The following is a 27,450-nucleotide window of genomic DNA, read 5'->3' as shown; positions in this document are numbered from 1 at the left end:
ATGTTGTAAGCACTCAGAAAATGTTAATATCCTTCTCAAAGATGAGAGGAGCAAAGATACAAAGATGTAAGTAATTCTATGAGATGCTATAAACACCGCAACCAGAACTATCTTCAAAGGACTTGACTTTTCTACTTAAGTTCTCAGAGACAAGAAATGCTAAGATTATGGCAGATATTACTATGGAAACTGCCTAAAGTAGGGGCAGCAAACTCAAATGCATATGTAGGCTTTGCAAGTGACATAAATAAGGGAACCAAGCAAGCTGGGGGCTGCTGCAGATGGGAGAGGTGGCCCCATCCAAGGGGCAGACCCCAGCCCAGCTGACTGGTATTGAAAATGCAGTGCGGGTCCAAGGTTGCCAGATACTTCCAAGTCCACATCATCTTCTGTGAAATCTCCAGTTTTTAAGTGCTGAAAACCAATTCATGTTGAGACACACACAGACCCTACATACAATTTTCAGGCAAAACTCATGATGTCCCTGAGCTGCTGTAGGGCCAGAAGACCTTGGGCTAGTATCTCTGGCCAGTTGGTGAAACACATATCAAAGCCCCAAAAGGTAAGATGCTTCTGGTAGTCTACCTCAATCTAAGAAACCACGAATTATATGAATTTCTCATCATGTAAAAGAAAAAGACAACTTCAGATAATGTTCAAATCCAGTTTTATTAAAATTATTTGGCAATTTTGGCAGCAGTAGGAAGTCTGACTGACCACTGGACACGTCAGACATTTTGGTTTGTTGTGGGTTTGGGTACATGTACTTTTCTAAATCTTCTGCCCTTCATTTCATTACCAAATGGCAAAGTGCCAGAAGTTTCTCTATCTACAATACCCTATTGTTTATGGAAGAGAAATCTGTAAGGTAAGACTGAAAAAATAAAATACACAGATTCAAAAAATTCTCTTCAAGTATTAAGAACATACAAAGTATATTAAAGACATCTACATTTAGTCCTCCAAAAAACAAGGTGAGCAGTTTGATGTCTTGTTTTTATTTATTGCTAATTATAGTTCAAAGATCAAGGTGTTTCAAAAAACTATAAAAACCTTATTGACATTCCCAGTATGGTTCCAATGGCTTTAGAGGATAAAACCAGTAAAGCACTTGATTTGACCTTAAAAATCACTAGCCTTTTTATATTTAGTGGGATTTTTATCTTCTATAGTAGCTCAGGGCACTATTTGTTTACTTAATGCCTTATAATTAGCATCTGCCTTATCCTAGATCTAAGTATTGGCTTTGTAAAGTGTATTACTGGACAGCAAATGGTGGGAGGCCTTCCTGCCCAAGGTAAAACCTTCATCAGACCTTAAAGTAAAACCTCAGAGGACTTGGTGCTCCTTAGTTGTTCTCCAGTGAGCCTGAAGTTGCCTGTAAGAAAAAAAAAACAAAAAGAAAGCTGTGTAAGAATCTTTACCTGTGACATGCTTGTTCTGAGTAGTCCTGCTTTTCTAGCAGCGTAAGAAAATTCAGTGTGTGAAAATGAAGTCGTGTTGCTTTGTTCCTGTGATAAGAGTATCTCTTGGGGACAGGAATGCAGGAAACAAAGCAGGGCCATCATTTGAGAAAATGCTGCCTTCCTTCTCTCAAAGGCTGTGCTTTCTTAAGACTGACAAGGATTTTCAGTCTTTGTTTTCATGCACTGTCTGTTTCTGGGCATTCCAATGACCAACTTAAGACTATTCCCTAAAATGGCTAACTTGTTTCAGAGGTAGAAGACTGCCATACCATGCTGCTGCTGGCTGCCATCAGTACTCAAAGAAAAAATACCTTGGCAATCAAAACAGCAGTCTTCTTTATTCATATTATCAGACTAGGGTCTCAACCTTGAAAAGGTCAACTATGCAAGTTATTTGTATTGTCTCAGCTAATTAGACCATGAACATTGTCACAGCAGTAGCAGTGTACTTCTTAGTCTTACTTCCCTAATAAAGAGAAAATAGTTTCTTTAGGAATAAGTGTACATTTTGAAGTTCTTCAATAATCAGCTCTTTGCATCTAAGTTTGTTTTTTTTTTAATGAAAATGTAAAGTTAAAGACAGTAATAGGATATAATGGGCCTTTCCCCCAAGTTCAGGTTCATCTCATTCTCCAATTTAAGAATACTCAAAACTTAACATATTCAAATTCTATCTAGAACAGAAAAAAAAAAAGCAGTGCACACAGTATAATGCTGCCAATCCACAACGCATTTACCTCTAGGAGAGAGAAGTTATACTTACAAATGGAGTCCTGATTCCAAATTTGCTATGGAATGTCATGGTGACTTTGTTTTTATGTCCTGTTCTTTGATCAAAGGCATGGCATGTATCAAAAGGCGGACTGTATAAGTGAAGGCTCACGGCAGGTTCTGTGTGGCTAATATTCTCTACCCGATGTAAACCAATGGAATCTAGACAATATCCAAGAGGAAGAATAGATGAAGGATCTTAGATGAGAGCTGTAGATAAAAAAATTTGTCAATCGCCCAAGATCCTAAATCAACTTGATACAAATGGAACTGATAAAAATTCATTAGAATTGAACCCTCTCAGTTAAAGATAGTAAGTGATATGCACTCTGCTTTTTCCTGAGAACCCCAACAACTGCAGTAAAAGAAGAAAAAAGGCATCAATGTACAAACACAGAGAAAATGGGAAAAGAGAAAACTTTATTGAAATTTTTAAAAAGATTTTTTAATTTGAAAGCTTAAAAGTAGATGGCTGGCTTTGCAGAGGAGAGAAAGCTAAATTCTCAGCTACCCTTGGAGACAGCCAAGAAATAACCTGATTTATGTCCTGAAACTAATAAACAGCTCAGGAACTGGCAGCACAGGTACTTCCTGAAATGAAGGTGAGGATGGATTACAAGAACTGGCTGAAGCCTATTCAAGTTCAGTCTCAAGTCCTTTTCACCACCTCTCCCTCACCCTGCCTCCACCCCTGGTAGAAGTCTGAGGTCTATTCTCTAGAAAGATTTTAATAGATGAACTCAGGATGGGTGGCTACCTGGTGAAAAACAGGTGACTTACGTGAAAATTTATACACTGAGTGGTAAGATCTCCACTTGCTTCACCAGAATGCTGCCAGACAGGACTTTCTTCTTCAGGCAGAAGATGAGAAGCAGCTTCTCTGAGAACCTGATCAGCTCAAGAAAAAATTCCTGTAGATACTGCTATTGGTTGTTCCTCAAGGAAAAACCTTACCAGATTATCCTAGAGTGAGGTCCAGTTGACAAACACCATTCATGTGTGAAAGCTACCAATTAGCTTTTTGTCCCTGCTTCTTTAAATATTAGCCCACAGCCGAGGCCACCAGACACACGAGCAGAACCTCTACCATAGGAGAGGCCAGAACAACCTGAAAAAAGGCAACTTGAAATAGACTTGAAATAGACTACTCTATTTCAAGTAGGAGAAGACTTCAAAAAAACAAAAATGAAAACAAAAACACAACTTATCATCATTAATACCCTCATAGAGATAAGAGAAAATATAAAAAGGACCAGAGAATAAAAAGAGCTTTTAGAAATAAAAAGATGATAGCAGAAGTAAAAACCTGAGTAGAAGGGTTGGAAGAAAAACTAAGGAAGAGTCGAGAACAAAGGGCCAAAGATAGAACATAGGAAAGATTAAAAAGAAAACAACAAAAAACAACCTAAAAAACCCCAGAGGACTAGTTCAGGAGGTTTAACATCTGAGCAGCAGTAGTTTCAGAAAAAGAGCAACAACAAAATCAAAGAAAGTACTTGAGAATATTTTTGTGAATTGAAAGACACGAATTTCTAGATTTTCAGAGCCTACTGAGCTCCCAGCACAATAAATGAAGAGTCATGAAACAAAGTACATGACTATGACACTGGGGACAGAGAAAAACTATCCAAAGAAAAAGTCCCAAAAGTTTCTAGAAATGAAATACAGGTTTCATCAAAAGATTGAAGAATCTGAATGGCACCAGGCTTTCAACAAGACAACTGGAAACTAAAAGACAAGGGGTTGCCTTCAAGTTCTGAGAGAAGATGACTGCCAGGTCATGAGCTAAATTATCCAACTAAATTATCAATCAAGTTGCAAGGGTTGAAGATAGAGATTTTTAGATATAAGAAGTCTCAAAAATTTACTTTCCACGAACCCTTTCTCATAGAGTCATTGGAGGTGGTATCCCACCAAAACAAGGGCAGGAACCCCAAATGAGTTCAGGCAACAAGAGGATCAGCAATAGGAAGAGAGCAAAAGGAAAGCCTGGATGATGTCAGGAGACCCCAGGATGACAGCTGACCCCTGGTAAGCCAATCCACACGAAAGCAAGTCAAAAGGCCTATGGGGGATGCCTTCAAGAAGATTAAAGTAAAGACAAAACACTTGATTTTTCTAACTATGGTGATAAGAAACTTACACAGTAAGTAGAGAGTCTGAGGATTAATCAAGGAAGGAATCCAGTGTTTGAGTGTAGTTAATACAGGCGCAATTAGGCAGCACGCTTTATGATCCAGATCTATGAAGCTACACAATAAGGAAGAGCACAGCCTAGAAGACTTCAGTTCCACTCCCAGCTAGAGTGACTGCCTTTGAACAGCTCAGAACTTCCAGGATCTTCAGTTTTCCTCATTTAAAAAAAATGGAGCCTAATTCTCAGATCTGTAAACTCTTCGATTCTATGGCTTACTGCTTTTATAATACACTGGCTTAATTGAGCACAATTCTGAACAAAAGTTATGAAGAACTGACTGCTTTTATACAAGTAACTTTTCTTCCCCCTCCAATTGCAAGTGCATAGATCACCCAATGCAAGCAAAGATCCCACAAAAACAAGTCACCTATCCTTTAGAGAAGCCCCCACAACTCATGTCTGATCTCTAATGTTAATAATCCCAGCATGACTGTTATTATTATTATTATTATTATTATTATTATTATTACTATGTCTGTGCCTCCTTTTCCTTTATGCCCATGACATACCTCTGTCACAATAATATTGGACGTTTCTTCGTGATACTTATGAATGCCAGCTTGGTGGAGGCAATGTCCGCCTTTTGCCTATTACAATAGGGAACTTGATCTCCTTGCCCCAGTTCTCCCTTTCCTCCATCTGATGATGCATACTGCTACTGAATTGATCTAGATATTCCCAAACAGAATTCTGCTGACCAAAGAAAGCTCTTATTTTAAGCTGATCTTGGAGGTTAAGGCCCTGATCTCACTTTACTCTTCTATTACTATCCAAGCCCATTTTTCCTTCCCTCCAGCTAGACCATGTCTGCATAGCTTTCATTCTTTGCAGTGGTATGCCTTCATTGATGCCATTCCTTGTACTTGAAACATCTTTCCCTGATTACTATCTATCTCTAGCCCTCCTCTGGCATCTGTAAAAATCAAAGGTTGAAACTGTGGGGCTTTTGAGTAATCACTCTACAGAAATATTTAGCTTATCCTATCCAATATTTTACTGATTGGCAAAATTTCCCATAAAAATGACAATTTCCCACCTCTATGGAAAAAGAAGTCAGGACAATCTCATGAGAGCTGGGTGGCCATTTCTGTCCCCTTAGGCAGGGTGGCTTGCACACCAGCACCCACAGGCTACACCTGGCCTGCATCACTCACCTTACCTGCTTGGTTCCTATAGACTTTTACATTGAAGAGCCCTGAAAAAAAAATATTACGTGTTCTTCAAGATCTAACCCAGCTTCACAAAGACTCTGTGACTCTGGCAGAAAGTAATTACTCTGAAAGGCTTTTGGCTTTATTGTGAGCAGTACAGGCACTCTTATTCTTGGAAATTTGGTGTGCCTTCTCTATATAGCAGCTCTCAAATAAGAGTTTCCTGCTACCTAAGAAACTAACCCCTTTGTGTTATGTGAATGGGTTAAAAAAAAAACTTGCTATGCTATCTGACCTTTGTAAGTGACTTGCATTCTTAAACTATCAAGCCAATATTGAATTTTAATATCTAAGAAGAAAGAACCTGCTTTGACAGAGAAATCTCTGTAATATTTTATCTTATATAAGTGGGATAGCATCCCAACAAAGACTATGGGCTTTGGAATCAAATTCCTTGGGTTCAAATCCTGAGGGACCTCGGACAGGTTATTTAATCTTCCTATGTGTTGGCAATCTCATCTGTAAATGGGAATAAAAAATATTATCTCAGATAAGCTTTTAAGGAGCTTTTTAGAAAGATACTATGCCCTCTAGGAATACAGATGCTAATCACTGCCTCTACTGAAGAGCATTTGGCTCTCTTATATCACATTTAGGGTAAAGAATGAATTCTTTGTACAAGATCTATAAATCACTGCTAAATAATGGGCTTTGGAAAGTTTCTCCTGAGAATACTTTAAGTATGCTGTATGCACTTTAGTAAAACAGGGACTAGCTAGCATTCTTAATCACTTCCAGAACATTTCTTTACGTTTTCTAACCAAAGGCTAATACTTCCAACTTGGCCTCATGCCTTTATTAAAAGACTCTACTTAAGTAAATTCATGTTTGATTCCAACTGTCCTAAGGCTTGGCAGCTAAACGACTCTTCTGTGGACGCTAATCTTTTTAATAAGTGATTCCAATTCACATGCAAAGCTTTAAAAGAAGAAAACCCACGGCTTTTAAGTCACTTCCTAAGCAGATGAAATCATAATTCCATAATCCAAGTTCTACTGCACACATGTAAGTAAGCAGATGGGAATTCAAGATTTTTCCCACTTGCTGAAAAGCGTATTGGATTCAATGTATTACCATTGATGTAGGCACACTGGTTTTCCCTCAAGATTCTTTCAGACTTCTTGATCATCTCATTGGATTTTTTGTCAGGCCAGGCAAACAAAGTTTCCTTTAGATTTCCCTGCAGCATCTTCAGAAAGCAGTGGGAGTCGGTGTGATCATGGATACTGCTATATATACACAAAATGACAAATGAACTCAGTAGATGGTCCGGTAGCCCGACTTGTCAGTCTGTCCAGAGCTTACAGCTGCAAACTGTCAATAGGATATCTCCCAGGCCAAAGTCCATTTCAGCTGGATTTTAAAATGTCATCAATTTATAATTCTACATTGTTCAGGGCAAAGTAATAGAGTAATACTATGTCTTCCACATCAATGTATATAAGGGGTACAGTTTTGATGCATACCCCTACTGAAGAACAGTTCACTTTTTAAAACTTTATTGTACTACCCCTTTGATAACAGAAACACAAAACCAGTAACCATTTATCTTCTCTGAGATATAGCTTTTAATGATGCAATTAAGCTCAGTGAGAACTTGATTTAAAAACTACATTAGATAAATTTTAGAAAGGATAATCATCTGTAATAATTGTATCACATTGAGAAGATCACACAACAGTGTTTTTGTTTTTGTTTTTTTCCCTGGTCTCTTTCTTTTTTCTCCTTCTTTTGAGGGACAAAAGGTATGCATATGTGTTACCACCTGAAAATTATACTGTGAAGTATACACAATGTTTACACTGTGTAGATTTAGAGTATTCTACCTGTGATTACCTTCCAAGATTGGTAGGACACAGAAAGCAAATTGGATTTGGGGAAAGAATTTATTCCTGAAATCTTACAGTAAATAGTATTTAAGTTTATTAAAGTAGTATTAGCTATAGGGTTGATTAAAAGATACGAACCTGTGTATGTTACTAGCATTTATTTCATATGGCAAATTGTTAACCCATATGTGTACTGTAAAAACTTGTTTCCTAATTCACAGGGCCTCATCTTAATCCTGGCTATGATCTGCTTTCAAAAAAATACTAAGAAAAAACAAAATATTGAGAGAACGAAACAACTCCATTCCATACAAGTACATAAATGTACTCTATAAACCTAACTTTCCCAAATCTTGTAAATTCATGTTTCTTTTCTTGCATCAAAAATGGGTCTGGATTATTATTTTTTAACATTCTCGAAAGACTGAGGAGGATCTATTTAAAGAGATAACAAAACTTGATTGGTAGTAGGATTGGCAAATGTATAAACTAAGGAAAAATTAAGGAACCAAGTTTCAAGAATTGGCATTAGTTTAAGTTGCCTTATCTCCTGTGTAAAGAAAACAATGAACTTGAAGTGGGAAGAAATTTTCTGAATTTGTGAATTGCTTTTCTAGCTCCAAATCTGGATGCTTCGGTCTTTGGTTCCACAATTGTTTACACACTTCAAAGCACCACAAAGGTCAAGTTTTAGCACAATTCCATGTAAAGTTTAACTCCATAGGAGACAGAGGTTAAGGTAAACTGGTTTCTTGCCTGCACCTCCTTTGACTACTCATTTTGGGGGCAGGTCTGTCATACATGGTGTATGTCTAACCCCCTCATGCAAATTCTCATGAGAATTTTTGCTGGGATCAGGGGATATTGTGAACAAACAATTATAACATGCAATTTGTTAGTGCTCATGAGGCCCGTGGCCAGCCTGGCACTGTACTTTTCATATGCTAGAATAAATTAATAAATATCTGTGAATGAATAGTTGTATTACCTGCCATGTCCTTCACCCCAACATAGAATCATTAGATTAAATTTTCCATTTCCTTGATCCACCAGATTTCGGGTATACCTAAAAAAAATGATTTCAGAAGTTTGAATTTGGCTGATGAAACAAGCACTGGGAAAAATAAGTGTGTCATAAAGTATCATTCATTTACAAATGCAAATATTTCTACCTCTAAGCAACTTTAAATGTGGTTGTCTAAGTAGAAGCCGAGCACAAATGAAAACAAATATTTTTCATAGTTCACTTTAGACATCTTTGTATTTTGAATCACTGCATTTATAGCTGCTCAGTTTTAGATAATGGCATGAAAAAGATAACAGGAAAAACAAAAAACTAAATTCCTTAATTCTCCATATGCCAGCCTCAAACTGATAAAAAGAATAAAAGTTTCTCACAGAAAGTATTTGCATAGTGCATTGCTGCTCTAGGCAAGAATGTTGCTATTGTTTGTTTGTTTTTTCCTCCCTGCAGCTAAACCAGAATTTGAGAAACAAGGTTTCATTAAATAGCTGTTCTAGAATTCTCCTTAGTTTTACTGTAGCCCAAACACAAAGGACATCCACATTCAAAAGCATCATAATAGAATGTTCCCAACAAATAGAGTGGGGGTTGACCTAAGTACCAGAACAAAAGAGACCACAGTAGGGAAGAAAAATGATACTTTCCACCTTTTACAATGAGGACAAATTAGCAGTTGACCCCCAAAATCTCAAACAAAACCATCACACCCACACCATCCCTCCAACCCCCTCCCCCAAAAATCAACTGTAAAGTTTTTATTGCTCCAACAGCCTCTCGTGACACCATCTAATTAGCAAAGTTGATAATGATGATATTCATTTAGACTCATTTTTAAGGAAAGGAATCTTTATCCCATTTTGGGGTAGCATTTGCTCACATGGTCATCTGTTCACTTTTGTCCCATATGCCACCTTCGTTCCCTCCCCTCCCCCAGGCTGGAGGCCAGGTGCTGGTGGAGGATCACTGACAGAGTTGATTAGTGAGTGCTTTTTCCATGTCAGTCAGTCATCCTGACTTTCTAGCCTTTATGACCTAGAAAGGGGCTGTGCACACACCCTTAAACCCCAGAAAACTCGGTTCTTGTACCAGGGAGCCTACTTTTCCCTCCATCAGTCCTGGGGACACTCCTCTTGATACTCGGGGCTTCTTTCAGAGAATTTACTGCCTGGCTTGCACTGCAACATATTCCAGCTTGATTCTTCTGCACTGGCCTTCCCAAGGTCAGAGATCAGAATCATTCACAGTGCCAGGACATTTATTAGATGCAAAAATTACCATCCCACTGATTTCTGCTCCCCTATCTTCCTCCCTCCCTACTCCAGCTGCCCACCCAGGACTGTACCCACTGTCTTGTTGACCTGTGCCTCAGAAACCTGTGGAATAGATCAATCCAAATGGCAGCGTTCCAGCCGGTTTACAGCTTGTCAGTGAAGATGAATTCAAGGCCCGTGGAAATGCCCTTGTTCTACATACGGAAAGCCCTTACAACCCACCCTGGTTAATTAACTTGGTCAGTAATAAACCTAGGCAGAAGACGGTTATGGCATCATATGCCTGCCTGCTGGAAGTTCATGAAGTTTAGTAGTGGTTTACAGTGTAGGCTCTGGGGAAAAAAAATGCTAATTTGAACCCTGGAGCTGCTAAATGATATTAGTATGTCCTTGTGCAGGTAATCCAACCTTTTCATTGTCTACTATTCCTCACCTGTAAAGCAGGGATAAGAATGGTACCTATCGTATAGAGTTGTGAGGAAATGAGTTAATACATGTGTCAAGTGACCGGAAGAGCACCGGAGCCCATAACAAGCCCTCAACCACTTGCAGTTAATGCAAAATTAAAGTAAACTGGTAGCTTCATTGGAAGCCACGAAAGAATAGGAACCAAAAGAATTTCCTAGGGCTGCCTGCAGATGGAAAACAGGGTCCTAACTAGACTTTTTTACTTCAAATCCTAAAATACAGTTGAAACAGTCCTTGGTGACAAAACTTTACCAATACATACGATGTACAGTGTAACACTATATGTGTATGTTGAGGTAAAGTGACTAACAGAAACTGCTGGGAAAGAAAGCTTCACCTGTCCATATACTTCTCTTTCAGCCGTTCCCCCTCTCCCTGCCCTCACCACAACCAACAATTAAGACTGAAGAGCTGGCTGCCCGTCAGAAAAGAAACTCTCATTTTTCAGGGTGATTAAGTTTTACTTCTCGTCTCAAAGGACTGGTGCAGTGATTTATTTTTACTTAATCTCCAAGCCCTCGCTGAACGGAGCAGCCTCCCAGGGCATCTCACCCAAACACATCTGGGGAGCAGGGCTCTTCAATTTACATTCCAGGCCCTCAGATCTAAGGATAAGAAAAAGCATATTGCTTGGGGGCTAAAAGAGAAGCACTAGTTTAATTTGAGAACCTGATAGTGGGTTTAAATAAACTCTCAGTCCCGGGAGTCAAAATGGTTCGGGAGTGGGGAGCAGCATAAACTGAACAATAGCAGCTGACAACCCCGAGACGTTATTTTGTATCAGCAAAAATGCTTGTTGGCAGAAGCCTTGTTGCAGGCGACCGAGAGAGAAGTGATGGAGAACTGGTGTCGTTTAATTGTGACCTCCACCGTCACCCCTTTTTGTGGACGGCTGTTGGAGTTCTCTCCTGGGAACACCCCTGGTTAGTCCAGCCAGTCGGGAGCCTGAGCGTGGCGGGCCGGGTAGAGCCTGAGGGCCACCGGGGTCTCCCCGCACCTCCACCGTGTCCGAGGCAAACGATGGCTCCAGAGAGGAGGGTTTTCGGAAGCCGAGGGGTCGATTGGCGAGAAGAGAACAGAAAACTTGCAGCCCCGCGGTGGCCTCCCCTTCGGGAGCCTGCCGCAGTCTCCGGCCAGTGCGACCCACCTTCGGCCCAAAGCTCCGGACGGCGGCCCCGCGGCTTGCGGGCGAGGAGGCGCGGCGCTGGAGTGCGGGAAAGGCCCGCGAGCGCTGGGACGGTGGGCCCGGCGGGCGCCTCCAGAGCCAGACCCCGATCCCCTGATCCCGCGCCCGCGCCCGCTCCCGCTCCGACTCCGAGTCGGCGCCGCTTGGCAGCGAGGCAGGCGCCCGAGATCCTCCGCGGGCAGGGCGAGAGCGCTCTCACCTGTACTGGTCGAACTTGGCGTATATTGCCCACTCGGCCGGGTCGCTCTCATAGGCTTCCATAACGGCCTGCACCTCCTCCACATTGACCTCCTCGCCGGCGAAGAGCTGGTGCAGGATGCGGATCAGGTCGGTCAGGGTGCGTGGCTTTAGCACCTCGGTCTGCTCCATCCCTTGCGAAGCTGGCGGCAAACGTCTCGCTGCTGCTGGGCAGCAGTGCTGGGGCTGAGCGAGCCGAGGAGCCGGGGACTAGGGGCGCGAGCTGCTAGCTAGACAGTTACACACAGACACAAAGCCTCCAAATACGAGTGCCACAGCTTAAAGAAACCCTCGTCAAGATATCAAGAGACACCCGCTCAGGAAGGGCTGCGCATCTAAAGACGTGCCGCCCACAGAAGCCTGGACCAAACCTGCTGGATTCAAGCCTCCCCGGCCCCTTTTAAGCTCTCGGAGTCTGCGGGAATGTACCAACGGCCCTCAGAGGGTGGGGAGACGCGTGGAGCGAACAGAGAAGGGTGGCAGGGGTGGCAAGGGCGTGCGGGCAAAGCCCACGCACGCAGCCCCGACACTCTCGTCCCTCCGGCCCTCCAGGAGCCCTTCTTTCCTGGGTCCCAGCGCTCCCGGTGGGCTTCGTGCAATCTCTCCCCCACCTTAGCAGAGCGCGTTTTGGCCGCCCATCCCAACCCCTCTCCCCGCACCCTCGCCCCTCCGCCGCTCCCTGGGGATCCTCTCCTGCGCGGTGGCTCGCGACGCTAAGACGTCGATAGAAGGGGTCTGGAGAAGGATGGAGGACGCTGAGGAAGGAATGGGAAGGAAAGGGACCCTTCCTTCCAAATGGAGCCGAGGGATTGTGAAGAGTTGGAGAAAGTTGAGGATGGATTCCACTCCCAAGGCTGAAGAGCTACTATTTTGTCGACTGAAACCATATGCTTCAAGGCTCGGTGAAAATAATTCAGTCTTCTATTAAAAAAATTTAAATGTGCTGTACTGAAAGTACAGTTTGACAAAGGAGACTCGGGTCTACAGCAAGACTAGTGAAACAGTGGAAGGCCTGGTATCCCTTCTTGGATTTTTAAAAATCAAACATTTCACTAAGAACACTATACTCAGTGCAAAGACCTGATGTTTCAAGTAATGGTTCAAAGAAATGCTGATTTTTTTTTTTTTACTCCTGATGCAGTAATTTAAGATTCTAATCCTTCAATAATAAGCATGTGCTTGAAGGAGTCTACTGGTAGGCTCACACATATACGGAAATACATTTTTGTGTTGTGCATAGCATGTAGCAAGCTTTGAGAATAACACAAATTAAGTATGAACGAAAATAAGAGAAATATGAGGGACAGAAGAAATGGCAGTAATCTTTAATAACTTTAATGACTCAGAGTTATTAAAGATCTAGACTTCTGGAAGACTTTTTTTCCTAGACTTTGTTCCAATGTATGTATGTACATACATATGTGTATGTATATAATGTATATACTTAAATTTACCTGTGTTGCCTGAAGTGTTTAACATCCTTGGTTAAACTGATGACACTACAAGTATTCTAACAACGTTGTCAGAAAGTAAAAATGACATCTAAGTCACCTCAAAATGGATAGAGCCTTCCTTGTGGCCATCACTAGAAGTAATCAGCCTAAGTTTCAGGTGTATCTGCTATGAGGACATAGAATGAACTACGGGAGTTGATTTCTAAGGATTCTTCTAACACAAGATTCTAGTCACTCATATACATAAATGTTTTATCTTTCCTCCAGTATCATGTAAATCACAGGTAAATTTAATATTTGCTATCAAGTGTCTTTTTCCTTTCCATTATTTCAAAAAATTCAACGTAAAATTTCAAGAATTATTTAAGTTCATACCTGACAGTCTACCTCCCAATTAGAATGAAAGTTCCAGGAGAACAGGGACCTTATGTCTTATTCCAATGCTTAGGAACATTAGGCACTTGATAGGTGAATAAACAAATGGAAATTTATAGTTTCAAGCCTTTTGATATTGCCAAAATGTCCCCTAAAAATGTAGTATCAATTCACATTTAATTCAACAAGAATATGACAGGACTTACCTCTCCACAATGTTGCCAATATTGGTAATTATTCTTAACTATTGATACTATGAGAGGTGATAATCAGCATTTCAGCTTTTACTTGTAGTTTTTATAACTAATGAGGTTCAGCACTTTACATGCTAGCCATCTATATTTTTATTTTTGGTGAGTTACATTTTAATATATTTTCCCAGTGGTCTTTTTTTTATCAATTGAAATGAGCTATTCAATTATTGGACATCAAAACCCTGTCATGTTACAAATATTTTCATCTTTTGCCATACAAAAATTTTAAAACATGTAAATTTACTTCATTGCTGCTTTAAGTTAAATCATTCTGCAAGCCACAGGTAATTTCATAAACACAGTATATAATGAATTACTGATTATGTATGAGTGTAAGGAAATGTAAAAAGTACTATGCATGTGGGCACCAAATAAAAAAAAACCCAAACGTCCTATTGTCAGGGACATTACAATGATGAAAGGGTGTTGGTCATGCTTATAAGGTAGCAAGTGCAGTAACTGCTGTTAACAGTGGTAACTGCTATGTTCTTACGAGGAAGAGAGTACCTCCTCCTTGAGCAATTCAGATAAGCCTTAAGGAAGTTAAAATCTGCATTAGGCAGAGAGGTAGCACTTGAAGGGGTGGAGGTTTAAGTACATTTCCAGAAGTGAACTGCATGAATAGACATAGGAAACAAAAAAACACAAGGCATGTCCAGGGAAGAGTGAATAATCCAGTGTGGGTTGAACAATTTTGCAGGAAAGTAGTATGTGTAAGACTAAAACTGCTGAACAGTTTTCTGAATACTTTCCTTCTATTATGTGGTCTGTAGCTGAATTCTCTTAGTTCCAGAAGCTTACTAAATATATTATAATCCTTGGGAAATGAAGCAGAAGCTATATAAAAGGTGACTTTCATTTTCATACCCCGGAATACTGCGATTTCCTGCTTTGGGTTACACACAACTAAACTTGCTGACTAATGCTATAGAATCTAAAAATGCACCTCTCTGAGTTTTCTACTCTTATCAGTGTAGATGATATTTAAGGTCTCTTCAGGGTTAGAACTTCTAGAAAATCATAGATACCAGGGAGTATTCAGTATTACTTTGATTATAGATAAACAATGTTAGCTTACCTTATCCCCTAAACAGGGAGAACTCATTGTGAAACCCTTGGCATAGGTAGCTTCAAAGATGGAAGCACAATATTCTTATATACACCCTGTATACCACAGGTCATCTTTCCATGCTGAGATAAAGCATGACACAGTAGACCTCGATTTTCTCACAAACATGGAAAACTTAAAATATAACTTGAGGGTTTCAGTTTCCCCCCAAGCTCAATTACAATTAAGACATTTTAAACCAGACATCTGCAAAAATATTTCGTGAATTGTATTTTAGGTTCTAGTCACCCAGTAACTTATGGGATCCAGGCTTATGAGTAAATGTTGCAAAGTTAGCACAGAATGATTAATTCTTTGGGTAAGGGTTAAAAGACAATAATGTAAATATGGTTTGAAAAAGTGTAAAGCCCTAGGTATTCTTAAACGTTATGAGGGAAGAAAACAAAATATACATATTTAACTAACCTCAAATTTAATACATTAATAAATCATTTAGATAAAAAAAGAACAATTAAGTTGATCACACAAATTCAAACTCAAGTAGTTTTGATTGTTGAGATAAGTAAATATTCTACCAGTTGAAACCTTAGCAGCAAACATAAACTATGCATAGGTTAAACACATTTGTTATTTGTTAAATATATATGCATATAGATAAATATATTTGTATCTTTCAGTAAATTCTAAGAGCACAAAACTAGAGAACAGATCTTTTCCACATCCAACTTATTTGACTTGAAAGTAATACTTTCCAGCTTTCAATATATGTACCAATTTCTTACCTCATCTTATAAGACAGAATTTGTTCTTGGGCAGAAATGAGAAACAGTGATTTCATCACCTTAAATGGAACTGTTCCTTAGCATCCCCTAATGCAAATGCATGGCAGATCATTAACGACAAAGTACATTCTTGGACTTAAAGGACATAAGTATATAGTTCAAAGTCCTTTGAAAAAGTCATAACATTCTCATTAGCTTTGAAAATACACACAGAATTCTTGTACATACCTTAGATTCTATTTGAACATTCCATTCAATTTACTGGAATGCTTTTTTTTTTAAATGCTGCATTACAAGTATACAGAATGAAGAAAAAAAGTTAAACCTCACTTCAAGCAAATATCAGTTTAATAGCATCAGTAAAAATGGTACTTTCAGTCATGGCATGAAATACACATAAAATCTAGCTATTTTCCAGTTATTTTTGAGCATTTTCAAGTTGGAAAATACATTATTAAAAACTCAAAGATGCTGCCAGGTTTACTTATCGATTGCTTCTGACACTGTAAAAATAAGAGAGAGAATACCACCGCAGTTAGAACCACTGGGACTCAAGAATCATTAAATGATAGGACTGAAAGAGCTAGGTGACTCGTTTGTCCAGAATTTGTAAAATTCCTTATTTCCCAACAAAAATATGAAACCTAGACCACGCATTTTCTCCAATGCAGTCTTCCAGTGTGTCAACACGTGAGCTCTTCTGGCTAGGTATTTCCTAGAAATTAGCAGGAATAGCTATTACTTTCTGGCAAAGACGTAAAACCAAACTGCCTCTTTCTGCCAGCTGGGTTGCCCTCTACTGGACTATGCTGGATATTTGTTTCACAAGATAACATCGGATATAAATGTAACTGAGAAAAGGCATATCCCATACTTCAAACTGAACTTCCCTGAATACACCCAATAAGAATCCTTTAGTAAATTGACTTTTATAGTGGGGGGAAAAACAGCACCATGCTAATTCTACAAGTAAAGAATTTCAGTCATTTTGAGAAGGGGTACAAAAGCAGGTTTACATAATTTTAGTCTCCTTGTCAATATGCTGGAGGCAGCCCTAGAGCAATAGCTATAGTAATGGTATACTGTAATATCAATCTTTTACAATGATTTGTATATTAATACAAATCACTTTTTGTGAGTCCATCTACTCTGTGGATTTTTTAAATGTATAAACATGGGTCATAGTAGATACATGCTGAATAGAACATATCCATAAGTCTCCTGCTACAAGATCAAAGCCTTTCAGGGCTGTTTCCTTTGTGAAGATTCATTTTAAGTTAGCAAGATCTTCCCTCTGTAGTTCATCCCCATGCCTGAGATTTGCAGTAATGCAGGACCAGTTTACCATCACTGCCAAAACACTGGAAAAAGAAAAAAGCCAATAAATTAAACTCAATTTTTGTCATTCTTAGATGAAACTACGAAAAAAAGTTACATCATAAATATCCTCATACATGTACATGTAAATTATCTATAGGGCTATTTCTTTCAACAGATGCTAGCTGCTATCGGACACATATCAGTAATCAGAAATGTTTCATATAACTTGTCCTTTAAGCACTGTAGGCATGGACAGACATACATATTTTAATCTTAACCCTTCTCTACATCTGACTATAATGTATGTACTATTTTCTGTAGTGCTGCTAGTCATTCTTACACATAAAGCCATTCTTTCACAGTCCTCTTTTCAATTTCATGGAAGGAGATCTGGATTACTGATTATACAATGTAGAAGAAACTAAATGTAGGTAAAAAAAGAGGAGACTTTATTTCCTGGGCATATTTCATAGTCATCTTCTGCTTGTGTTACTCAATCCTTAATTCTTCAATCACTGTATAATTTACTGAGTTCCAACTATGTTCAAGGTGTTAGAGATGTAACTAAGAACAAGAAAGCAATCTCTTTGTTTCTTTTTAGACAAGTAAGGTTGGCTTATCATCTCTTAAAATGGTATGAATTAATTTTAATGATCATACTATACACAGGTGTGCATATTCCATTACAAAAATAAAGCAGTAATGTTTTACCTCATAAAGGGTTCCAACTTCCTGGTCTGGGGAGGGGGCAAAGGACTGATTCACATAAATAAACTGCAAGAAAGAAGAAAACTTATGGTGATTCATTTTTAATGGTATCCAGATTAATCTGCCTTTTTTCTGGGTCCCAATCAGCCAGCTATTTCAAATTCCTTGTCTTCAGAATTGAAGAAAGCTTCCCTAACTTTCTTTCTAATTCTCATAAATTAGTCAACTAGTGAGATCTTTATGAAGAGCATGCCTTTCCTCTGGAGGAATAACAGAACTTTTGTTCCCAACCTTTTATAACTAAGAAACTTTTATTGTTTTTACAAACAGCTTTTGAAGGTTATCCAAGAAATTACATTATTAAAAATAACAATTTGCTTACTTACTCATAAAGACAGAATTTCTCCTAACAAAATTTTACACACAGTCCAAAATCAAGAAATCTAATAGAGGCTGTTTGTGCATTTTTCTTGAGTAAATGACACAAATGGCTTTTTTTTTTTTTTTTTTACCATTACCACTTCTGAAAACTCTTTAAGGTAGTGAACTTCAGGATGAATGCAACTACTGTAATGTCACATGCAGCCAAATGAAGTAGAAAAACATGTCCTAACACAATTGAAACCAAATGTCCTTACAACCTTGTCCTTTAAAGGATTCATTGTTCAATGTTTCACTTTAGTCTGTTTTTACTAAAACATTTCCAGTACTTAAAACATTCCTGAAAACACTGAAACAAAAGATCAATGTCAAAGTGCCTTTTGATAGTTTTCTTTTTAGAAAACAAAACATTATTTGTAGGTAACATTTTCCTTCATCTATAATCAAATTCTGAGACTAAAATTTCCTGGGCTTAACATGGTCCTTAAAATATATATATATATAAAATACACATTTAAATAGTTGGTTGAAAGACACTACTTGGGTCACCAGCTGTAACGAGAGTATCACTTACATTTTTCCTTCAGGTAATACAGTGTGGTAATTAAGACCAGGGGCTCTACTGAGACAGATCTAGGTTTTAATTCTGGCTCTGAATACAAAAAACTTTCCCCAAACTGTTTGTAAATATGGTAACAGTACCTATACTTCTTGGAGCTCCTGGGAAATAGAATGAGATAGTATACATCTAGTATCAGTGCTTAGCATGTACTCAACAGACGTTATACTTATTATTTAAAAATAGTTCATGCTTAAATATCAGTTCATTGTAAAGGCTGAGTAAGGTTCTAATATAATTTCAGAAATTTAACAGAAATCAGTGTGCATTTTAATGTGAAATTCCCTGTGATACAGATATAATAATTTGTGTTTGGTTCCTGGTAGTTTAACTATGAGTGAACACAGATTTTACTCTTTGGTACATTTTAAATTAGGCGAAAAGCTCTGGACAACAATTTAGTTTATTTCAGCAAACATTCCCTGAGTGTCTATCATGTTCTAGGAACTGTACAGTGTGTGGAACAATGAAGATTAAGATGACGTTTCCCCTCAATGAGTTTTCAATCTATTGGAGAGGCAGACACACACAAATAGTTTAGAATATAGATGGAAAAAATGCATCTGACAAGGTGTGTAGTATAGAGTTCTAGCATTATTTTAGCCTAGTCTTTTTTGGTCAGGGAAGGCTTTCTGTAAGGAAAGACGGGAATAAATTAGGACTTAAAAAGGTGAAGAGAGTAGTAATTAGGGCTTTGTAAGCAAAAGGAACAAAAGTAAGATGTTACAATGGCTGAAGGAACAGTAGAGCAGATGTGGTAGAAAACTACAGGAATTCAAAATAACAAGAGTCAAGTGACAGTGACTTTAACAAAAAAAAAAAGCAATTAAGCTAATCTAAATGGAAGTTTCATGGAGGTAAAAATTTCAAGATGCAATCTTTTGCTAAATGCTAGAATTTGAGAGGATAAAATTTTTGTTTTAAAGAGTAATGATTCTTTATATCAATGTCTCTTTAGTTATCTTGGTTGTTATAAAGCTCTTTCTCTGGTAGATTCCTCAAGAACGGTTCGTGGGAACAGCATTCTCTGAGTTCTTACACATTGTTAACAGTTTGTACCTTGAATAAAAAGTCAGTTTTGTTATGTATAAAAATCCTTATCTCACTCTTATTTTGTATCTTTGCTGCCACAGTTTGGTGGTAACCTAATTTCCTAGGCCATGTCACCTTCCCAGATGTGAAAAGGGTTTTTTCTTTTTATTGCTTACCCAGTAATTTTACCAGAATGTCCTGGTGTTATGATGAATTAGTATTCTTAGGATCTTGGTGTATTTTTTCAATACGTGGTTTCAAATCTTTTTAAAGAAATTTCCCTTGAATTATAGTGCTAAGTATTTTTGTTCCTTTGCTTTGGTTTTCTTCTTCAGGGACTCCATTATCTGTAAGTTCACTCTCCTTTTTTCTATATGCAATATTTGTCATTTTTCTTTCAAATTGTTGCTTTCCTCCACTAGGGCCTTCACAACCAAAAGCTGGGAAGGTTAAAGTTTTTTATTTAAAAAATTTTTTTTGAAAATTAAAAAAAGTTTTTTCTTAAAGGTTTTGAAGTTTGCTCTGCTTTCAGACTGCAAGGTCTGAAAGTAAACAATTGATAAAGTAAACACCGATAAAATAACATCAAATACTTATTTTTTAAATAATATCACAGTTTTGGGAATTTGTATATTTTAATAAAATTCTGGACAATATGTACAGTTGATTCTTGAATAATGCAGGGGCTGAAGTGCCCATCCTCCTCACAGCTGAAAATCCGCCAATAACTTTACAGTCGGTCCTCAATATTCATGGTTGTGCATCCACAGATTGAACCAAATTTATACAATTTTTATAGGTTACTTTCCATTTAGTTATTACAAAATATTGGCTATATTCCCCGTGTTGTACAATACATCCTTGAGCCTGTCTTACATTCAGAAGTCTGCACCTCTCACCCTAACCCACAATGGTAACCACTAGTTTGCTCTCTATAGCTGTGAGTCTGCTTTTTTTTGTTATATTCGCTACTTTTTTGTATTTTTAGATTCCACACATAAGTGATGTCATACAGTATGTTTTTCTCTGACTTATTTCACTTAGCATAATGCTCTCCAGGTCCATCCAAGTTGCTACAAGTCAGCTGACATGATCCCTTCAAGTCTTGTATCATTTTTCTTATGTCTTTTAACATCTGGTTGGCATCGTAAGTTACAGTTATTGACCTGTCTAGTAGGCACATTTTTCTGGCAGGCTTTCATTGTCTTTAGGGATGTTATTGGTTTACTTTTCCTTATAAACATTGTACAGGATTTGATCTTGACACTTCTCTGTTGCTTATTTTTACATGAAATTCATTTATTCAACTTTTAGAAAAATGGGGGGTTACTGTCATTGTTCTAAGTCCACAGAGCTCCCTCTCTGTAGTTTTTTGTATAGTGTTGAACAGTATGGAGGCCTGCTTTCTGAGCTTTCCAGGTTCCCCTCCACTTTTATCTGGTCCTTCTCTTTCCTTCCTCTCTCACACTCCTGCCCTGCTTAAATGTGTTTCAATTCCAGAAGTTCCTCCTCAGTGTAGGATCTTGTCTTGGAAGGGAGTCTAACTAAGTCTGTTTTGAGATCTCTCAGGGGCTATCCTAGTGCAGATATACTGTAATCGCTTCTACAGGGGAGAAACAAATCCTTTCAGTTTCAGCTACTATTCTTAAATTGGCCCACTGCACTTTCCAGTAAACAGCTGTTAGCTATTTTCAGGTTCTCCCTGTCTCAGTGCTGTCAGACGCCAATCCTACTGCTTGCTTTTTTCAGCATATTTGCTGATACCACACAGATTCTGTGGTTGGTGGTGGATCATCCCCAACCAACTTGCATCTCAGGGTTCATGAGGATACTTTGTCATCCACTGATCATGGGTTTTTGGTTTTGCTACCTAGTTGACTATGTTTTCGTGGGAATTAGAATTTTAACCATGCCTCTGACACCACTGCTATCTTCCTAGAATCCCTACTGTTGATTTTTTCTTTCGACAATCATATGTGCAAATAATGTGGGGCAAAGCTCTATTAAGTCAGAAGGTGAGTTCTAGTTTAATCTAGAAAAGTGACTAAAAGACTACTTTGTTTATGTTTCCTATTGCTTAAATGGGAAGGGATACTCAGATTCACTAAAAAGGTTTAAGATTGGACCATATGAAATTGCTATTTTTACAGGTTAAAATGATTAACTGACGGCAATTTATATTGTTCAACCTAATAGATATTGACATCAATCAAGTCCTTTCAGATCACTGAATATAGGCCATGCAAAATGCCAAAACTCTAACACGGAATATAATGTTGTTTGATCTTTTCTTCTATCAACAAAGTTCTAAAAGTAATGTTTTAATTATTTGGTGGTCCTCTGGTTTCCTACCTCTCCAACTCTTCATGCTCTACCCTTAGTAGAGATTCAATGTCTGCTCGTTTCTCTTAAGTGTATGTCCTCATTCCCCTTACTTTTCCATTTAGACTTGGACTCTGCTCCTGAGGTTTTAGCTACCATATTCAAGTGGATGTCATAATAATCTTCTTGCCCAACTCTGATATTTAATTAAATCCTATACAGCACTCATAAAACAGATGATTTTCTCTGTTGATCCACTATGAGGGATCACAAAGGGAGATGTTCACCTGTAAAACTTCAATATCCCCAGCACTTTCCCCTTACAGCTTCTTTTGGAGGAATCTCTGGCTCCCTGCTATCCTTGCCTCAAATAAGTTCTAGTGATTAACCTATCTTGCACTTACTTTTGCACCTATGACCCTTTTGTGAGAGCCACTTACTGCCAAACTCTCAGATCAGAGTACTGTCTTTCTCTTCATTGGCAAAAAGAAATAAATTCCAACACTTCATGCTTTAATAAATAATCAGTTCATTTTACCAGTTCTCACTCCTGTGTTCAGAAGCAACCACACCCCTCCCATGCTTAAACATAACTGTATTTAAGAAATACTTAGTGATTCTTCAATTACCTATCCACTCATATATTATGTTAATACTGACAAAGATCGTGGTTTGAAGATAAAGGTGTCTATTAACATGTGACAAAATGTCAAATGTATGTATAAATTTTAATGTCTGTAATCAAATACCAAGTTAAAAGCCAGTGGCATTTAAAGTATTAATCCTTACACCCCACCATGAAATGCTTAACATGTACCTTGATATGAAATAAGCACAGCTGACCCCTGAACAATGAGGGGCATGGGGTCCACCATCTGCACAGTCAAAAATCTGTGTATACAGGGCAGATTCAATCACGTGCAGACTTTATAGTACTGCAGTATGTATTTATTGAAGAAGATCAAGTGTAAGTGGACTGGCACAATTCAAACTCATGTTGTTCAAGGGTCAACTGTATATCTTAGTTCTTCCACAACACATGGCAAAGGTTTATTGCTCACCTCGGGAACGATGAGAAGGAAGCATTTCAGATAACAAAACAAAGAAAGAAAACCCCAAAACTTTCTGTACCAATGTTCTATGCTAGATCTTTCTACATGGGCATTGACTTTTTGAGGAGAATGACCAATACAGTAGATTAAAAGAAAAAGTCAGTTCACGTTGTAAAAGCAAATCTAATATTCATTTCATTCCAGGGTTCCCCAGAGAATCCTTCAATAAAGCACAGAGATTCCACTAACAAAAGAAATAACAGGACATTACTGAAGTTAACATGTGTGGCTCCATGTGTATTTCTATATACAACAGTTATTCATTGTTGCCTAGGGACTACAGTTTGCCCTCTGTATCCATGGGTTATGCACCCTCCCTCAGATTCATCCAAATGCAATGGAAAATACTTGGGGAAAAATTTTCCAGAGAGTTCCAAAAAGCAAAACTAATTTGCCATGCACCCGCAACTACTGATGTAGCACTTATACCGTATTAGGTATCATAAGTGATCTAGAGATGATTTAAGGTATACGGGAGGATGTGAACAGATTATACATAAATACTGCATTTTGTATAAGGAACCTGAGCATCTGCAGAGTATAGTCCTGGAAATCAATTCCCTCAGACACTGAGAAATGAATGCATGTGAATTTTTGTAGGGCAATGATCACTACTGCTTTCATACCAGCTGTTCTGAAGCCACAAGTTTAAGGAACTTTTTGATGAAGTCAATGAGTCCTTGGATGGTTCGGGTTCGCTCTACAGCCCACTTCTTTGTTTTCATTATAGGAGTGTCTCCCACAGCCTTTAGCAGGATGTCAACTGCAAAAGGAAAAAAAAAAAAAAAACATGATCCTGATCAAAACAGAAGTTAAGGTTATCAACCCTCATGCAGTCAAAAATCCACCTATAACTTCAGTCAGCCTGCAGTTCTGCAGCCATGAATCCAACCAACAGTGGATTACGTGGTATTCTAGCATGTGTTTATCGAAAAAAATCCAAGTGTAAGTGGACCTGCTTAGTTAAAAACTATGTTGTTTATGGGTCAACTGTACAGACAATTACACTGAAACATTTAAAAAGACTGTGATATAAAAAACTTTACAGAAAACTTAAACCATTAATCAATATACAGTTTATGTATTTCTGATATTGGAGGTATGCCTGAGTTGATAAACATGAGATACAAAAAGATTCAAAGGATTTCACGTTCATCAAAACATTTATTTTTAAGGAAAAAACCCTGATAAACCTAAATATCCAATGAAAATATTTAGAGTGAACTGGTTAAAGGATATTACACTCTACGATAGGATTTATATACTGCAGTAAAGAGTACACACTCTAAACTCCCGGGGTTCAAAATCCTGGCCCTGCCATTTGCTAGGTATATACATGTATATCTAGATAAGCTCTTTAATCTCTCTTTGCAACAGTTTTTCCATTTGTATATTATGGATAATAGGACCTACCTCATAAAATTGTTATGAAGATTAAATAAATACATGTAGTGTTTAGAACAGGATCAGCTCATAACTTATTAAACCTTAAGATTATTAAGTTGCCATTAAAGAAACATATAATAAAAGCATATTTATCAGTATGCAAAAGTTATTAAAGGCACTAAATATAACTTAATTTCATTAGAATCATCACAAACACATATTCACATAAATGTAGAATATATACCAAAATGCTATTTCTCAGTAGTGACATTATGAGTGATTATTATTTGATTTTGTTTGTACTTTTCGTAACCACCAAGTTTTCTATAACTTTTTAATAAAGGAAAACAATAAAAATTATTAAAAAGAAAATACAATTAGGGTCGAGAAAAGTTTCAGAAAAATCAAAGGTTTTAACAACTCAAAATAAAAAGATGCAAACACGACGACTATGAATCTATCTCCTGAAGTTACTTTGCTTATTAAAAAAAAAAAAGTTTCCGCCATCAAAAGCAACACTGAAAGCAAAATAATGCTCTGCTGCCCCCTCAAGTCAACTCTATTCTATTACATCCTTTTGTCCCATTCTTTTGTTTTAAAAATTGGGACCCAATGAGGTTACTGAGATCATACTCAAGTTTACCCATGGATTGAAGGCATCTAAAACATAATGCACAGTTTATCTTCCTTCTTCCATTTAGTAATTCCACCCTAAGTAACCTAAGGGAAAGAGATGAATTGAGAGATACCTAAGGGGATTCTGGTTAACTCACCTTCCATACCTCCCCTTTCCTGCTCCCTCAAACCCCTAGGGCTATCAGTCAACTGCAATTGGGCATTCCAAGAAAGTGGAGAAGAAAATAGAGTTGTAATTCTGAAGAAGGGGCAGGGGGGCAAGATGCTGGAGAAGTAAAAATATTTATTTTAATTATTTATAATTATAGCTGTACTTTCAAAAACAATTCTAAAGGTGCTTTGCTGGTAGTTCTCACCCTAGCTACACATTAGACTTAACTGGGGGAACATTTACAAGAATACAGGTATCTACATCAATTAAATCAGAATCTTCTGAAAGTAGGGCCTTGGCATTGGTATATTCAAAAGCTCTCCCAGATAATCCAAAAGTGCTTTCAGGGCCAACAACCTCGGTCTGCCTCAGTAACCTGTAGATTAAATCAAACGTGGAGCATATGAAATATTTAAGCTTTTTTCATCAGAAGAGGTTCTCAAAAAAGGAAGACAAATTCAGGATAGAAATTCAAAAGCCAGAAAGTAAGCTTTATACCAGAAAGGCTAACTCAAATGCTCACAGAAGTCAGAAAATGAAATTTTGATTTTTAAGTGATGGTTTAAAAACATAAATTGTGCAGACCAAAGAAAACATGCCATAGTAACACCTCAGGCCATATCTGGGTTAAGGGCCATTACTTTATAGTCACTGTTTTACACAGCAATCTTCAGGGTCAAGTATGTCCTAAGCTGTTGACTGAGACTGCTAGATATTAAAACAAACCCTTTGAAAGTCTGTTCCTGCTTACAGTAAACCTGAAGGAAAAGAGGGAACAAAAATCTGTAAAACTCATGGGATTCATCTGAAGACGGATACTAGTAGTTACTTACAGAAATAATCGCAGGTTTTTGTTTCTCTACTGGTGTATCACGTGGAAGTGACTGAACAGACATCCCTCAAATGTAGATGCAGTCTGACTTAAAAGGAGGACAGTGCTGGGAAAGACAATTATCCTCCAAAGCAGCAGAAAGTGAAATTGGATGAAAGGCCCCGAGATCTCTGAGAACATGCCATACCTACACTTTAAGACTCTGGACTGAGAAAACCTGTCTGAGGCCCAGGGTCAATCTCTTCCAACAGACGTTCATTTCCTGCTTTTCTCATAGGTAACTCTACATAGAGTGCGCCACTTAGTAACTTCTATATTTCACAATAGTGAACTAATTCTTCAGCAATAAAGGGCTGAAGACAGCTAGTTCAAGCAGAGAAATGATTCACTTACAAAGGTTCCAAAACAGCGTTTAAAAAAAAAAAAGGCGATGTCTATGCCTTCGGTTTCCCCTTAGCATTCTTCATTCTGGGTAGAACCCGTTTTTTTTTGGTCCAAGGTGTGAATTCACACGCAAATGGTACAGAAAACAGCAACCTAGTGGGAAGGTGTGGATTCTAATTCAGATTTGCTACCGATCTTCTCTATCACCTAAAATCACTATTCAAATAATTGGGTCCCGCGTTAAGTACCTGGAAGTACAGAGATCCCACTGAGCTCCCACCTTCAAAGAGCTCGCACTCCGGCCAACTCAAAGATGCGAGTACAGCGTAATAAACGCTGCGGCACCCAAGCACCGAGCACCTTGAGACGCAGTCAACTCAAACGTCCTAAAAGACGAAAAGTACACTTCCTCTCCCCTGACTTGTCAAAAACCGGGTCTGGAACCAACCCTCCTCAAAATTTGCTTCTTTATTAGCCGCCATCCCTAGTCGAACACAATCTAAACCTCCCGCCTCTGCCCAGGGTGAAAGTGCTCCGAAAATTACTTTTTTTCTTGGTGTCACCGACAGGTTCCTCTGTACCCGGGGAGACTGCAGCGGAAGAAGGGGGCTCCGGAGTGACCGTCTCTGGGGAGCCCTCCGTAGGACCTTCGCCTTCAGCAGCACTTGAGGGAGGGAGCTGCAGAGAAGACTCCGGGTCCTCTGCCATCTTGCTCTGAGGGAAGTGAGGGCGGAAGTGGTGGCTCCGCGTGTGCAGTGGGCGGGCTTTGCGCCGGGGAGCGTCGCTAGGGAGGCGCCGGAGTTGGTGAGGGGAAGCTCAAAGTCGGAATTGCAGGTTGGTCCTCCGCGTCCAACCTGTTGCAATCCCTCTGTCGTGGATAGCGCTACTGCTATCTCCCCCAGCAAGTCCCCGGAAAAGGTGGGTGGGCACCGTCCCAGCGAGCTGACGAGTGCGCAGGCGCCCCTCTACTTCG

The 27,450-nt window shown here is 38.6% G+C and overlaps 2 protein-coding genes across 3 annotated transcripts; both read right to left on the bottom strand.

Moving 5' to 3' along the window:
• Nucleotides 1-650: 650 nt before the first annotated feature.
• On the bottom strand, nt 651-12,058 carry CDO1 (cysteine dioxygenase type 1). Its single transcript, XM_006203955.4, has 5 exons — nt 11,623-12,058; nt 8,463-8,540; nt 6,720-6,874; nt 2,230-2,399; nt 651-1,378 (listed from the first exon to the last, which is right to left on the bottom strand). Exons 1-5 carry the CDS (start codon nt 11,790-11,792, stop codon nt 1,349-1,351), a joined length of 603 nt encoding a protein of 200 aa, XP_006204017.1. The 5' UTR covers nt 11,793-12,058; the 3' UTR covers nt 651-1,348.
• Nucleotides 12,059-15,267: 3,209 nt separating this feature from the next.
• ATG12 (autophagy related 12) lies at nt 15,268-27,447 on the bottom strand. Of its 2 annotated transcripts, XM_006203954.4 has the most exons (4): nt 27,023-27,415; nt 23,715-23,851; nt 17,626-17,688; nt 15,268-16,955 (listed from the first exon to the last, which is right to left on the bottom strand). In XM_006203954.4, exons 1-4 carry the CDS (start codon nt 27,183-27,185, stop codon nt 16,896-16,898), a joined length of 423 nt encoding a protein of 140 aa, XP_006204016.2. In that variant the 5' UTR covers nt 27,186-27,415; the 3' UTR covers nt 15,268-16,895. The 2 variants fall into 2 exon arrangements, with proteins under 2 accessions (XP_006204016.2, XP_031529010.2); XM_031673150.2 differs by lacking the exons at nt 15,268-16,955; nt 23,715-23,851 and having other exon boundaries at nt 17,627-17,688; nt 27,023-27,447.
• Between the last annotated feature and the right edge of the window lie 3 nt (nt 27,448-27,450).

This window comes from Vicugna pacos, chromosome 3 (genome assembly GCF_048564905.1).
Source record: "Vicugna pacos chromosome 3, VicPac4, whole genome shotgun sequence".
NCBI classification, from domain to species: Eukaryota; Metazoa; Chordata; class Mammalia; order Artiodactyla; family Camelidae; genus Vicugna; species Vicugna pacos.
Note: the sequence above shows the minus strand (reverse complement) of the source record. Positions and strands in the feature narration are given on the sequence as shown.

Coding starts and splice junctions, on each gene's coding strand:
- CDO1 (XM_006203955.4), bottom strand. CDS start 11,792: ATGGAGCAGACCGAGGTGCTAAAGCCACGCACCCTGACCGACCTGATC. Junction 8,541..11,622: donor GCCAAGTTCGACCAGTACAG/GTGAGAGCGCTC, acceptor CATTTTTTTTAG/GTATACCCGAAATCTGGTGG. Junction 6,875..8,462: donor TGGGGTGAAGGACATGGCAG/GTAATACAACTA, acceptor GTGTATATATAG/CAGTATCCATGATCACACCG.
- ATG12 (XM_006203954.4), bottom strand. CDS start 27,185: ATGGCAGAGGACCCGGAGTCTTCTCTGCAGCTCCCTCCCTCAAGTGCT. Junction 23,852..27,022: donor CGGTGACACCAAGAAAAAAA/GTAATTTTCGGA, acceptor TTCCTTTTGCAG/TTGACATCCTGCTAAAGGCT. Junction 16,956..17,625: donor AAGTTGGAACCCTTTATGAG/GTAAAACATTAC, acceptor TTCTTTTTCCAG/TGTTTTGGCAGTGATGGTAA.